Source organism: Plectropomus leopardus, chromosome 7 (genome assembly GCF_026936395.1).
Source record: "Plectropomus leopardus strain MGB_pleo_1.0 chromosome 7, ASM2693639v1, whole genome shotgun sequence".
Classification (NCBI taxonomy): Eukaryota; Metazoa; Chordata; class Actinopteri; order Perciformes; family Serranidae; genus Plectropomus; species Plectropomus leopardus.
In genome coordinates, this window is record NC_142182.1 from 698389 (window position 1) to 711872 (window position 13484).

General features: G+C 45.0%; 2 protein-coding genes across 6 annotated transcripts; one reads left to right on the forward strand and one right to left on the reverse strand.

The window, feature by feature from the left end:
• Positions 1-411: 411 nt before the first annotated feature.
• On the reverse strand, positions 412-3390 carry LOC121938866 (uncharacterized). Of its 3 annotated transcripts, none has more exons than XM_042482020.2 (4): positions 3311-3390; positions 2184-2277; positions 1988-2078; positions 412-1534 (listed from the first exon to the last, which is right to left on the reverse strand). In XM_042482020.2, the coding sequence occupies exons 1-4, from the start codon at positions 3330-3332 to the stop codon at positions 503-505; spliced, it is 1239 nt and encodes a 412-aa protein (XP_042337954.2). In that variant the 5' UTR covers positions 3333-3390; the 3' UTR covers positions 412-502. The 3 variants fall into 3 exon arrangements, with proteins under 3 accessions (XP_042337954.2, XP_087935660.1, XP_087935659.1); XM_088079534.1 differs by having other exon boundaries at positions 2184-3166; positions 3197-3313; XM_088079533.1 differs by lacking the exon at positions 3311-3390 and having other exon boundaries at positions 2184-3303.
• Positions 3391-4744: 1354 nt separating this feature from the next.
• On the forward strand, positions 4745-11946 carry kcnj11l (potassium inwardly rectifying channel subfamily J member 11, like). Of its 3 annotated transcripts, none has more exons than XM_088079538.1 (6): positions 4745-4873; positions 5717-5879; positions 7318-7557; positions 7629-7898; positions 9752-9959; positions 11360-11946. In XM_088079538.1, the coding sequence occupies exons 2-6, from the start codon at positions 5721-5723 to the stop codon at positions 11794-11796; spliced, it is 1314 nt and encodes a 437-aa protein (XP_087935664.1). In that variant the 5' UTR covers positions 4745-4873; positions 5717-5720; the 3' UTR covers positions 11797-11946. The 3 variants fall into 3 exon arrangements, with proteins under 3 accessions (XP_087935664.1, XP_087935663.1, XP_087935666.1); XM_088079540.1 differs by having other exon boundaries at positions 4761-4915; XM_088079537.1 differs by having other exon boundaries at positions 4759-5879.
• The last annotated feature ends 1538 nt before the right edge of the window (positions 11947-13484 follow it).

The following is a 13484-nucleotide window of genomic DNA, read 5'->3' on the forward strand; positions in this document are numbered from 1 at the left end:
CTGATCTGACTGAATCCTAGAAATGTTTCAAAATTCTAGAAATGTCTGTCCTGAAGTCGTACAAAAACCCCCAAATCCCCCAAAACATCCATGAATCCTACAAATACCCTGAAATTCTAAAAAAAATTCCTAAAATCTGAGATAAATATGTAAAAATCCTACAAACATTTTAAAATCTTAGAAATACCCTAAAATTCTAAAAAGTCGTAAAATCATCAAAATGTCCTTAAATCTTATAAATGTCTGTCCTTAAGTCCTAAAAAATCAAAAAAATCCTAATAATGTCCTAAAATCCTAAAAATATCCTAAAATCCTAGACATGTCTGTCCTAAAGTCCAATTAACATCTAAAAATTTTTAAAATTTTAAAATCCTAAAAATGTCCTAAAATCTGATAAATGCCAGAGCCGTATTAGACGGACACAGTCTTTATTGAGACATGAGGACAATCAGCTGTCAGAGGTTCAGATCTGTCCATGACGTCTTCGTACTGTGTCCTCCGCTCACAGCTTCTCCACCAGCCTCTGGAACAAAGACACCAGTCTCTGTCTGGTCTCCAGATCTGCAGCCATCCGGCTCTGGAAGAACCTGGTCTGGAGCACGACCTCCTTCTCTGTTGTCATCTCGGCTTGACGTCCGTCCACAGTGTCCCTCTGTGTCCTCAGCAGCGCCCGCTCTTTCTCCAAGTCCTCTCGAGCTCTCTCTAAGGACACCCGGTCTCTGTCCAAGAACACCCGGTCTCTGTCCAAGAACGCCCGGTCTCTGTCCAAGAACGCCCGGTCTCTGTCCAGAACCACTCGGTCTCTGTCCAGAACCACTCGGTCTCTGTCCACGGCTGCTCTGTCTCTCTCCACTGAGGCTCTGTCTCTTTCCACAGCCTCTCTGTGTCTCTCCAGAGCCGCTCTGTCCCTCTCCAGAGTGTCCATGTCTCTGTCCAGCAGCTCTCGGTCTCTCTCCAAAGCGATCAGCTCTCTGTCAAATTTGGCCTGCTCCCTCTCCAGACTCTGCCACTCCCTCTGCAGCTCCGCCAGCTCCTCGTCCACCTCGCCGTCCTCCCCGGCCGCGTGTCCGCAGGAGGAGGACATCTTGTGGGTGTCGGCGGTGCGGTCGGGCGGCAGGACGGCGGTCTGGCTGTCGTTAATCGCAGGCTGACTCTTCATCACAGCGGGCTCGCGCTCGCCGCTCCCCTCGTGACCTCCGTCTCTTCTGGCGGCGGCGACCTCAGCAGGTGATCCGGTTTTGCTCGCCGCCTCGACGTTGGCGCACACGTCGATACCGCTGAGCTGCAGGACCTCCCCGAGCATCCCGTCGCCCCCCAGAGCTCCCGGATCCCCTTCGGCCAGTCCAGACAACAGAGAAGGAGGAGTGAGCGGGGGCAGGACGCCGCACTCCTCGTCCTCGTCCAGCGGGGACAGCTGGACAATGGGGGCGGTCCCGGCCAGCCGGCCGCTCAACGCCTCGTCCATCAGGTGGAACCAGCGCCAGGAGGCGGGCTGGGTCGTGGTCTCCATGCCCAGTGGAGGGTTCTTCAGCACCTGCACAGGAAAAAGAAGTCAGAATTCAGAGAAAGATCCAGATTTTAGAAATCCTAAAAGAGAATTCTCAAACATTAACTGTCCAAGTTTGGGCTTTAGTGAGACAAAAAAAACGCATATTTCTTATTCTGTTCTCTGTGTCGAAAATCCTGGAAATGTCCTACAATCTGAGAAACCTCCTGAAATCCTATAAACATCCTGAAATTTAAGAAATGTCCTAAAATTCCGGAAACATCCGAAAGTCCTAGAAACAAGCTAAAATCTAAGAAAGGTCCTGAAATTTTAGAAATGTCCAAAGCGTCGAGAATCCTCCTAAAATCCTAGAAACATCCTAGAATCCTAAAAACCTCGTCAAAACCTAGACATGTCCTGAAATCTTCTAAATTTCCTAAAAATCTTATAAACGTTGTGAAATTTAAAAATGTCCTAAAATCTTCTGGAAGACGCTCTGACCTTGTACTTGTCCTTCAGGTTGTCCCACTTCTTCTTCAGCTGGCGTGCGGACAGCATGGACCCCTGGAAGCCCATCTCCCTCCTGATGGCCCTGCAGGAGACACACAGCTCACATCAGAGACATGGACCAGAGACGTGGATCAGAGACGTGGATCAGAGACGTGGATCAGAGACCGGACTGAGGAACCGGACTGACCTCCAGCCCCTCATGGCAGAGTTCCTCCTGCCGGTGAAGATGGTGTCGTTGGCGGCACGGAGCTGTATCATCAGCGTGATGTCTCTGTCCGTCACTATGGAAACACAGTCATCGTCAGTGCTCATTTACTCGACTTCAGTCTCGTCTGTCCTCGGAGGCGTCTCAGAGGACATCAGTCTCAGAGGACATCAGTCTCAGAGGACATCAGTCTCTGAGGACATCAGTCTCTGAGGACATCAGTCTCTGACAGGTTCACCATAAAAATGGATCTCTGACGGCAGAATAAAACCCAGCGTTCATTCTCATTTTAACTGATTTATGTCCAGGACTTTTCCAGGACTCGTGGACACTCCTCATCAGATCAAGAGTTTCTTTTTCTTTTTTTTTTTTAAAGAAAACTTTTTTTGTCTGTAAAAGTTTTTGGGCGATTTAAAAACAAATTGCGTTTTTTTCTCTTTAAACATTGTTGGCGATTTTACATATTTGTTCTTTATAAAACTTTGACAGTTTTTTTAAAAAAAGAAAAACATGGCAAATATATTTCTTTAGACTTTTTTTTTCAATTTTAAAGTAAAGAAAGCCGTTTTTCTTTGATTTAATTTTTCTTATTTGTGAAAAATTACGATTTTTACAGAAAAAAACGCGTTGGCGATTTTTTAAAAAGAAAAAAAGAAGGAAAAATCGACACCATTTATCATTTTCAGAAACCTCCATGAAAAATAAATACATGATCGTCGGATTTCCAAATGTCCTGCGGTCCTTGAAAAAAACACATTATTATTCAGGTTTGTGAAACAAAACTCCAAAACTTTCAGGGTATACTTAGTTTTATAAAACGTTTCCAGGCCTGGAAAACGGTTTTAGAGGCCATTATTAATGACTCGACTCTGTCCAGAGACAATAACAACACCATGTCTCTGACCCGGTGATCCGACACGTTATTGAAGATGTCTCGGTCAGACTCGGAGACGGAGGCAAATGACCTGAGAGACTCGGAGACGGAGGCAAATGACCTGAGAGACTCGGAGACTCGAAACAGCGCGTCTCTCTCATTAGCCTGAAGCTAACGTTAGCTTAGTGCCGATCATGTGACCTTTGGAGACAAAAACACCTGAAAATCACGTTACTTTTGTAAAACGTGTTCTCCATCTTCACGCTCTCGCGTCCTCCCTCCACGAGTCCAAAACATCCGGTGGACAGCGGAAGTGCTCCTCTTCTTCTTCTTCTGCAGGTCATCGGCAGAGGGGACTCTCCGGCGGCGCTCTGCTGCCGCCTACAGGCCGAGTTATTCACTAAAACCTTTAATTTAATTTATTATATATATTATGATATGGAAACATGAGTAAATTATATATACATGTTGAATTTAATTCACTAAGTATTGTTACATTTAAGTAAATACAAACTTAATCCGTTTTCAACGGTTACATGGTTGTTGGCAGCAAATAATTCATAGGCTCATGTACTCAAAGTTTTATTATTTCCCTATATATATATTAATATATATATATATATTAAAGTTTATTAGTTTGTCGACAGAGTACAGGGTGAAAGGTTTATTTATTCCCTATTTAACTAATTTTTATACCTATTGTCACCTTTTTAAAAAAACTTAAATAGTCATATAACTTTATGATTCATAAATAATACTACTAATGGTAATAATATACTTTAATAGTATTATAACTTTATTAGGCTATATAAATAAATAAATATATGTTTATAGTTTTTTAAATGACTTTAATATATATTCAATGATAATAATAAAATATGTAATAGTATTAATTAATTTATAAATAACTCAAATATTTATAACTCTATATATAACTTGCACTGTTTTTAACTTTTAACTAATAGTTTTTAACTTAACTTGGTGTTTGGTATTTTATTCTGTTTCCGTGTCATTGCTGCACAGCAGTGGTGGAAAAATAATAATAAATATGGTAATCAATAAAGTGACTGATGTATGGATAACATCATAAATATTTACAAAATGTGCAGGAACTCTGTTCTTAGTGAAGAATTCAGTTATATTATATGCTTTTTTCCCAGCTGATGCAGTGAACGCGCCTCTGTCTCGCGCTTCTGTCGCCCTCTGCAGCATCGCGGAGCCGCTCTGCATCCTGCAGCATCACGGAGCAGCGCGAGCGACTCATCCTCCCCGTTACATAACACCGGAACACAGACAAATGTTTCAAAATCAGACTCTTTTACAATTAAACCGAATTCAAAGAAAACAGTGACCCGAAAAAACAGATCTGAAACATGAAAACCATGAATTCAAAATGTCAAATCATTCTTTACTGAGAAACAAACAAAACAAAGACGGTATGTTTCCCTCTGTAGACGGATAATAATAATAATAATAATAACAATAATAATAATAATAATAATAATAATAATAATAACAATAATAATAATAATAATAATAATAATAATAATAATAATAATAATAATGATAATAATAATAAAGTTTCATGTTTTATGTTTCAACATCTGGCCGCTGTCGCACGTGACATCTGTCTGTGGGAGAGACGGCGCGCGTCGCTGTTTTATTGTGAAGGTGCTGACCGGATGCTCGGTGATGTTCTACCTTGACTTCGGGCTCTGAGGTTCTCAGAGGAACCTGACGGGGAAATGATGGAGTCCGTGTTGAGCCGCACGTCGACGTAAATAAACCAGATAAACAGGTTGGTGTCGGTGTCCGCGCGGAGCTGCCGTCTCCTCTGCAGGTAACGTGTTGACCCGCCGCGCGCGGAGAAGAATAAATAAATAAACACGGTCCATTCTGACAAAACAACAACAACAACAACAACAACAACGACGACGACGAGATTAAAACAGAACACACCGCTGGTGGACCGGAGTTTGGTGTTTTATATGAAGTCATTTTCCTTATTTGTTATGTTATTATGGGATGTAGTTTGATGAGTGAGGAATTATGTTTTTGGTCGCTTCAGCTCCTCCATCAGCGAATCAGTCACTTACTAACATCTTATCTCTGACATTCCTAAAGACTTTTCATTTATTTTATTTTATTTTATTTATTTTTTGTGTCAGAAATTCCATAAAAGATTATTATGTCTGAATCACTCGACTGACTTTCATTAATATAAAGAAATAAATGAATAAATAAAAAAGAGCAGAGGCTCAACTCGCCTTGCATATGTTTCCATGATTTAGGACATTTTTAGGATTTTAGCATGTTTCTAAGATTTTATAACATGTCGAAGATTTTAGGATATTTCTAAGGTTGAAGGACGTTTTTAGGTTAGGTTTTCCTGTGTGCACAGGGCCACATACAGTGTGCACATACGTGCAGGCGCACTTATTGGTATAATATTTAACTGATTTAATATTTAAGCGCGAAAATAGCAAAAACAAAGACATCATTTTATCGAATAAATAAATTAACAAACGACATTTACAGTAAACTTCAGTTTGTGTGTATACGACGTACAAAGTGTTTAAAAATGTGTTTAAAAAATGAAATTAAAATTTGTCCCTAAATCCTGCTACGTGTGTGCGCGCAGCATCATGTTGGCCAGGAAGGGCCTCCTGCCGGACGGCTTCCTGCTGACCCGTCTGGCGGAGGACCAGAACCAGCCGAACCGCAGCCGCTCCAGATCCCAGAGAGCCCGCTTCATCACCAAGACCGGATCCTGCAACGTGGCCCACAAGAACATCAGAGAGCAGGTGGAGGGGATGGGACACACACCAGGGGACATGTACCAGGAGACATGCACCAGGGGACACACACCAGGGGACATGCACCAAGGGACACGCACCAGGGGACATACACCAGGGGATACACACCAGGGGACACGCACCAGGGGACACACACCAGGGGACATGCACTAGGGGACACACACCAGGGGACATGCACTAGGGGACACACACCAGGGAACATGCACCAGGGGACATGCACCAGGAGACACACACCAGTGGACATGCACCAAGGGACACGTACCAGGGAACATGCACCAGGAGACATGCACCAGGGGACACACACCAGGGAACATGCACCAGGGGACATGCACCAGGAGACACACACCAGTGGACATGCACCAAGGGACAAGTACCAGGGGACATGCACCAAGGGACACACACCAGGGGACATGCAACAGGGGACACACACCAGGGAACATGCACCAGGGTACACACACCAGGAGACACACACCAGGGGATACACACCAGGGGACACACACCAGGGGACACACACCAGGGGACATGCACCAGGAGACACACACCAGTGGACATGCACCAAGGGACACGTACCAGGGGACATGCACCAAGGGACACACACCAGGGAACATGCACCAGGGGACACACACCAGGGAGCATGCACCAGGGGACACACACCAGGGGCCATGCACCAGGGGACACACACCAGGGAACATGCACCAGGGGACATGCACCATGAGACACACACCAGTGGACATGCACCAAGGGACCCGTACCAGGGGACATGCACCAGGAGACACACACCAGGAGACACATACCAGGGGACATGCACCAGGAGACACACACCAGGAGACACATACCAGGGGACATGCACCGAGTAACATGTACAAAGAGACATACAGCAACGTTTTCCACAACATTGTGTTTAATGTTCCTGTAACATTAAACGTCTGAACTGCAGCGTTGTGAGGATGTTTTGGTGACGTTGAGAGGAGACAGATCAGAGAATGTTCTTTATAACACGTTCCCAAAATATTACATGAGAACAAAGGAAGAACGTTTTCAAAGAAACATTCAGAACATGTTATTGAGGACTGAGAGTACAACATTTTTTTTGATGAAAGTGTAATGTGATACAATAATTAAACATTTTAACATTGTTTTGATGTTTATAGAGAATGTTGTCCGAACTAAAAGAAAACTTGAAAATGTTACTAAAATATTTCATCATTGGTTGAACTGTAACATTCTCAGAACGTTTTTAGAACCAAGAGCTGCTCGCTGGGTGAATGAAATAAACCGATTCACGTACGAATGATTCCCGTTTGTATGATAAACATGTTTCTGTGTTGATTCAGACACACATGAGAGCATTCTTCTTCTTCTTCTTCTTCTTCTTCTTCTTCTTCTTCTTCTTCTTCTTCTTCTTCGTGGCGTGTTTTCGTCTCAGGGCCGCTTCCTGCAGGATGTTTTCACCACCATGGTGGACCTGAAGTGGCAGCACTCGCTGCTCATCTTCACCTCCGCCTTCCTCTGCTCCTGGATGCTCTTCGCCATGATCTGGTGGCTCGTCGCCTTCGCTCACGGAGACCTGGAGCCCCGCGACCCCGATGGTGGGCCGGGCGCCGTCCCCTGCGTCACCGCCATCCACTCCTTCACTTCGGCCTTCCTCTTCTCCATCGAGGTCCAGGTGAGTGCCGCCGCCGCTCCAGCTGTGTTTGTGTGTTTGTGGCGTGAACGCTGACGTCCCGTCTGCTGCAGGTGACCATCGGCTTCGGCGGCCGGATGGTGACGGAGGAGTGTCCGCTGGCCATCACAGTGCTGATCATCCAGAACATCCTGGGGCTCATCATCAACGCCGTCATGCTCGGCTGCGTCTTCATGAAGACGGCGCAGGCCAACCGCCGAGCGGAGACGCTCATCTTCTCCAGGAACGCCGTCATCGCTCCTCGAAATGGTCGACCAACCTTCATGTTCAGAGTGGGAGACCTGAGGAAGAGCATGATCATCTCTGCCACCGTCCAGCTGCAGGTGACGCCGCACAACTCACAGCCGCCAATCAAACGCTGAGCTGTCCGTGATCCAAAGTCTTTCACAGAAGTAGAGACGTCCAAATGGTGACCAAAGAGACTCAAAACGACCACAAAGAGACTCAATGAAACTACAAAGAGACAAAACGACCACAAAGAGACTCAACACGACCACAAAGAGACTCAACACAATTACATAGAGACAAAAATGACCACAAACAGACTTAAGACGACCACAAAGAGACAAAAATGACCACAAACAGACTCAAGACGACCACAAAGAGACAAAAATGACCACAAACAGACTCAAGACGACCACAAAGAGACAAAAATGACCACAAACAGACTCAAGACGACCACAAAGAGACAAAAATGACCACAAAGAGACAAAACAACAATAAAGGACTCAAAACGACCATAAAGAGATATGAATTGACTACAAAAAGACACAAAACTTCTACAAAGAGTCAAAAACAACTTAAAAGAGAAACTACTGCCACAAAGACACAGAAATATCCACAAAAAGAAGCAAAACAACAACAAAGAGACTCAGATTGACAACAAACAACGTATAAAAAAGATTACTGAGACACAAAGTGAGACAGACAAACAGAGCGCAGCTTCTCCTCACAGCACCAAAGTGTCTGAAACAGACACATCTGCAGAGGTGAAAGTGACTTCTTTAGACTCTACAGACGACTTTGTGTTAGTTTCAGCTTTAATCAGACTTTGGATGAATTATTTAGAAACAGCAGGACGCATCGCTCCGTGTCTCATCCGGCCGCTCGCGCTGAGCTCTCATTATTATTACCAGGGGCAGATGTAATGTTTTGGGGGCCCGGGGCCACAAGCACATGAGCTTATTTTCAGCCTTTCTCTAACTGTGAATGTCGGCAGGCTGTCGGCAGCTATAGGAGAAGTAGGCCGACTCAAAAGTTTTTAACTCCTGAGTAAAATGATTAACAGCACAGAAGTTTGACAGAAGCTGAAGTCAGAGTCCTGCAGTCAGGAGAGGTTGGCCTATTATCAGCACAATGTGCTTCAATTTACCTGAAGTTTGTTTCAGATGGAGCTTTTCATTTTTATATAATGCTGGAAAGTTTAATAAATAATAATAAATCAGATGTTTATTACACTCCAACACACCATGGTCACATGACACTGTGTCAGTGAACTATGAGGACAAAAAACTAACCACAAAAAAAGAAAAAAATCGTTCATTAATCATAATCAAAGTAAAATGTTCAGTTAATGGTGATATTGATTTTAGGTGTGAGGCTCGGACCTTTGCTGGGAGGACATTTTAGTACCTGGACCTCTGTGAGTTTTAGTAGAATAGGTCCTCCAGCTGGTGATGCTGTTCTACAGTATATTTGTCATGTTCAATGTCTGACAGAAAATAAATATTTAAACCAAAATTAACCTGATGATATCTTCATATCTCACTGAGGAGTCAAAGGAACCTTTAAACTCCACAGAAATACTGATTTGATGGATATCGTGATAAATATCGATATCGACTGATATGAAAAAAAAAATATCGTGATAAGACTTTATTCCATATCGCCCAGCCCTAACACAAAGAGACTCAAAATGCACACAAAGAGTGCAAAGATGTCTACAAAAAGACACTTAACAACCACAAATAGACAAAAAATTACCACAAAGAGACTGGAAACGGCCACTGGTTCCCACTGTTCCCAGTCTGAATGCTAAGCTAAGCTAACTGTGTGCTGCCGTATCTTCAGATTTTCTTTTTAAAAACCTTGAACGCTGTCAGAGCTGAAGACCAGCTTTACCTTCATCAGCTGTCAGTCGGTGAACGTGGAGCTGACGCCGAGGTTTTCCCTGCAGGTGATCCGGCGGACGGTGACGGCGGAGGGCGAGGTGATCCCGGTGTGCCAGCTGGACATCCAGGTGGAGAACCCTCTGAGGAGCAACGGCATCTTCCTGGTTTCCCCTCTGATCATCAGCCACACCATCGAGAGAGGCAGCCCTCTGTACGAGCTCTCCGCCCAATCACTGGCCTCCGACGACCTGGAGGTCATCGTCATCCTGGAAGGTCAGGAGCCACGCACAGACCACGCACAGACCACGTACAGACCACGCACAGACCACGTACAGACCACGCACAGACCACGCACAGACCACGTACAGACCACGCACAGACCACGCACGGACCACGTACAGACCACGCACAGACCACGCACAGACCACATATAGACCACGCACAGACCACGTATAGACCACGCACAGACTACGTATAGACCACGCACAGACCACGCACAGACCACATACAGACCACGCACAGACCACGCACAGACCACATATAGACCACGCACAGACCACATATAGACCACGCACAGACCACATATAGACCACGCACAGACCACGCACAGACCACATATAGACCACGCACAGACCACGTATAGACCACGCACAGACTACGTATAGACCACGCACAGACCACATACAGACCACGCACAGACCACGCACAGACCACATATAGACCACGCACAGACCACGCACAGACCACATATAGACCACGCACAGACCACGTATAGACCCAGCACAGACCACGCACAGACCACACACAGACCACGCACAGACCACGCACAGACCACATATAGACCACGCACAGACCACGTATAGACCACGCACAGACCACGCACAGACCACATACAGACTACGTACGGACCACGCACAGACCACGCACAGACCACATACAGACCACATACAGACTACGTACGGACCACGCACAGACCATATACAGACCACGTATAGACCACGTATAGACCACGCACAGACCATGTATAGACCACGCACAGACCACGTATAGACCACGCATAGACCACGCACAGACCACATACAGACCACGCACAGACCACGTACAGACCACGCAGACCACGTATAGACCACGCACAGACCACATACAGACCACGCACGCCACAGCAATACATAAATACCACAATACATAAATAAATATCACCATAAATAAATCAGTACAACACAAATAAATAAATACCACATCAATAAATAAATACCACAAAAACAAATAAATACCATAAAAATAAATAAATACAACACAAAAATAAATACGTACAACCAAAGAAATAAATACTAAAAACACAAAAAAATACAAGAAATATCAATACCACAGAAACAAATAAATATCACGAAATAAATATATATCACAAAAAAACAATAAATACCATAAAAATAAATACAACAAAAACAAAGAAATACCTGAAAAATAAATAAACACCACAGAGCAAAGCTTTTATATTTAAGCTTTGATATTAAAAATGAAACTGTAATTTTTTGGGGGGGGGGGTTTCATAAAACTGCATGAAGACAGACTCAGAATCCTGATATATTACCACGTTTTATTTAATAATATTTTATAATATCTCATTCAGAGAGTTTGTGTTTTAACATTTAATAAAAAACTCTTTTTTCAAGGTGTGGTGGAGACGACAGGGATCACCATGCAGGCCCGGACCTCCTACACCCCCGAGGAGATCCTGTGGGGGCGCCGCTTCGTCTCCATCATGACGGAGGAGGACGGCCGTTACTGCGTCGACTACTCAAAGTTCGGCAACACGGTCCCCGTCAGGATGTCGTCTCTCAGCGCCAAGGAGCTGGACCAGACCCGCGGCGTACAGGAGGCCGGCTCCGACCCCGTCAACCCGCAGGGCTGGGGGCTGGTCCGGGCCGGCAGGGGGGGCTTCCGCAGAGGGGGGCGGGCCTGCGACGGCGGCTCCGCCCCTCAGCCCTGGTACGCCCAATCAGAGAAGCCAGAGAGAGAGGCGGAGCAGCGAGGGGAGAAGAAGAAGGTGCAGCTGGAGGTGATTGGACGACAGATGGAAGAGGACGGACTGGGAGACATGAGCGACTGAGGACCCGAAAACAAAAAGTGTCCCAGTTCCACCTCATACTGGGATCAGACTCAGTTTTTACAAAACTTTCTTTAGTCCAAGTCAGACGGACTGAGGCAGCATTATCAGAAATCACTCCAAAAACTGTATATAACTATAACTATATACTGTATATACAGATATAGATGTGTGTGTGTGTGTGTGTGTGTGTGTGTGTATTAACAGTCTCTAACTCATGTTGTATAATTTTTGGGACCCTCTCCAAAGCTACAAATATTTCTCCTGAGCCTCCCTGACTGAATCAGGGAAAATGCATGAAATGAGATAAATGGTGTCATTTTGGCGATTTTTATTTTTGGGGGTCCTTGGTTTTGGAAGGCATGTTTTCTTTAAAAATCAGCCCCCAAAAAATTGCCTAAAATATTTAGAAACAAACAAAAAAAATTGCCACAAAGGTTTGAAGAAAGAAAATGTTTTTTAAAAATCACCAAAAATTTTAAAAGGAAAACAACCCGCCAAAAGTAAAAAACAACAACAAAAAAGTGGCGCCTAGCAGCTCTCCTAGTAGAGCGGGCGCCCCACGTACAGAGGCTGCGGCCGTGGGTTTGATTCCGATTCTCTCTCCTCCCTTCAAGCTGTGACTGTCCTGCTGAAAGAAATGCTCAAAAGCCCCCAAAAACATCTTGGGAAAAAAAATGCACTAAAAATTTTAAAACAAAAAATCGGCAAAAATTATGTGAGAAAAAAAAAAATTACCTAAAAGTTTTAAAGGAAAAAAAAGGCAAAGTTTTTAAAAATCACAAGCAATTTTAAAAGGAAAAACAAAAACCAATTTTTTTAAAGAAAACATCCGTGTTGGGTTATTTTCCCACAGCAGCCTGGGCTCGGCCTCCACTGTCCCTAAATCCCACAGACGCTCCTGACAGACAGCTCACAGACGCTCCTGACAGACAGCTCACAGACGCTCCTGACAGACAGCTCACAGACGCTCCTGACAAACAGCTCAGTAACGTTTCTGACAGACAGCTCAGAGACGCTCCTGACAGACAGCTCAGTAACGTTTCTGACAGACAGCTCACAGACGCTCCTGACAGACAGCTCACAGACGTTCCTGACAGACAGCTCAGTAACGTTTCTGACAGACAGCTCACAGATGCTCCTGACAGACAGCTCACAGACAGCTCACAGACAGCTCAGTAACGTTTCTGACAGACAGCTCACAGACAGCTCAGTAACATTTCTGACAGACAGCTCAGAGACGCTCCTGACAGACAGCTCACAGACAGCTCACAGACGCTCCTGACAGACAGCTCACAGACGCTCCTGACAGACAGCTCACAGACGCTCCTGACAGACAGCTCAGTAACGTGTCTGACAGACAGCTCACAGACGCTCCTGACAGACAGCTCACAGACGCTCCTGACAGACAGCTCAGTAACGTGTCTGACAGACAGCTCACAGACGCTCCTGACAGACAGCTCACAGAGGCTCCAGACAGACAGCTCACAGACGCTCCTGACAGACAGCTCAGTAACGTTTCTGACAGACAGCTCACAGACGCTCCTGACAGACAGCTCAGTAACGTTTCTGACAGACAGCTCACAGACAGCTCAGTAACGTTTCTGGCAGACAGCTCACAGACGCTCCTGACAGACAGCTCACAGAGGCTCCTGACAGACAGCTCACAGACGCTCCTGACAGACAGGTCA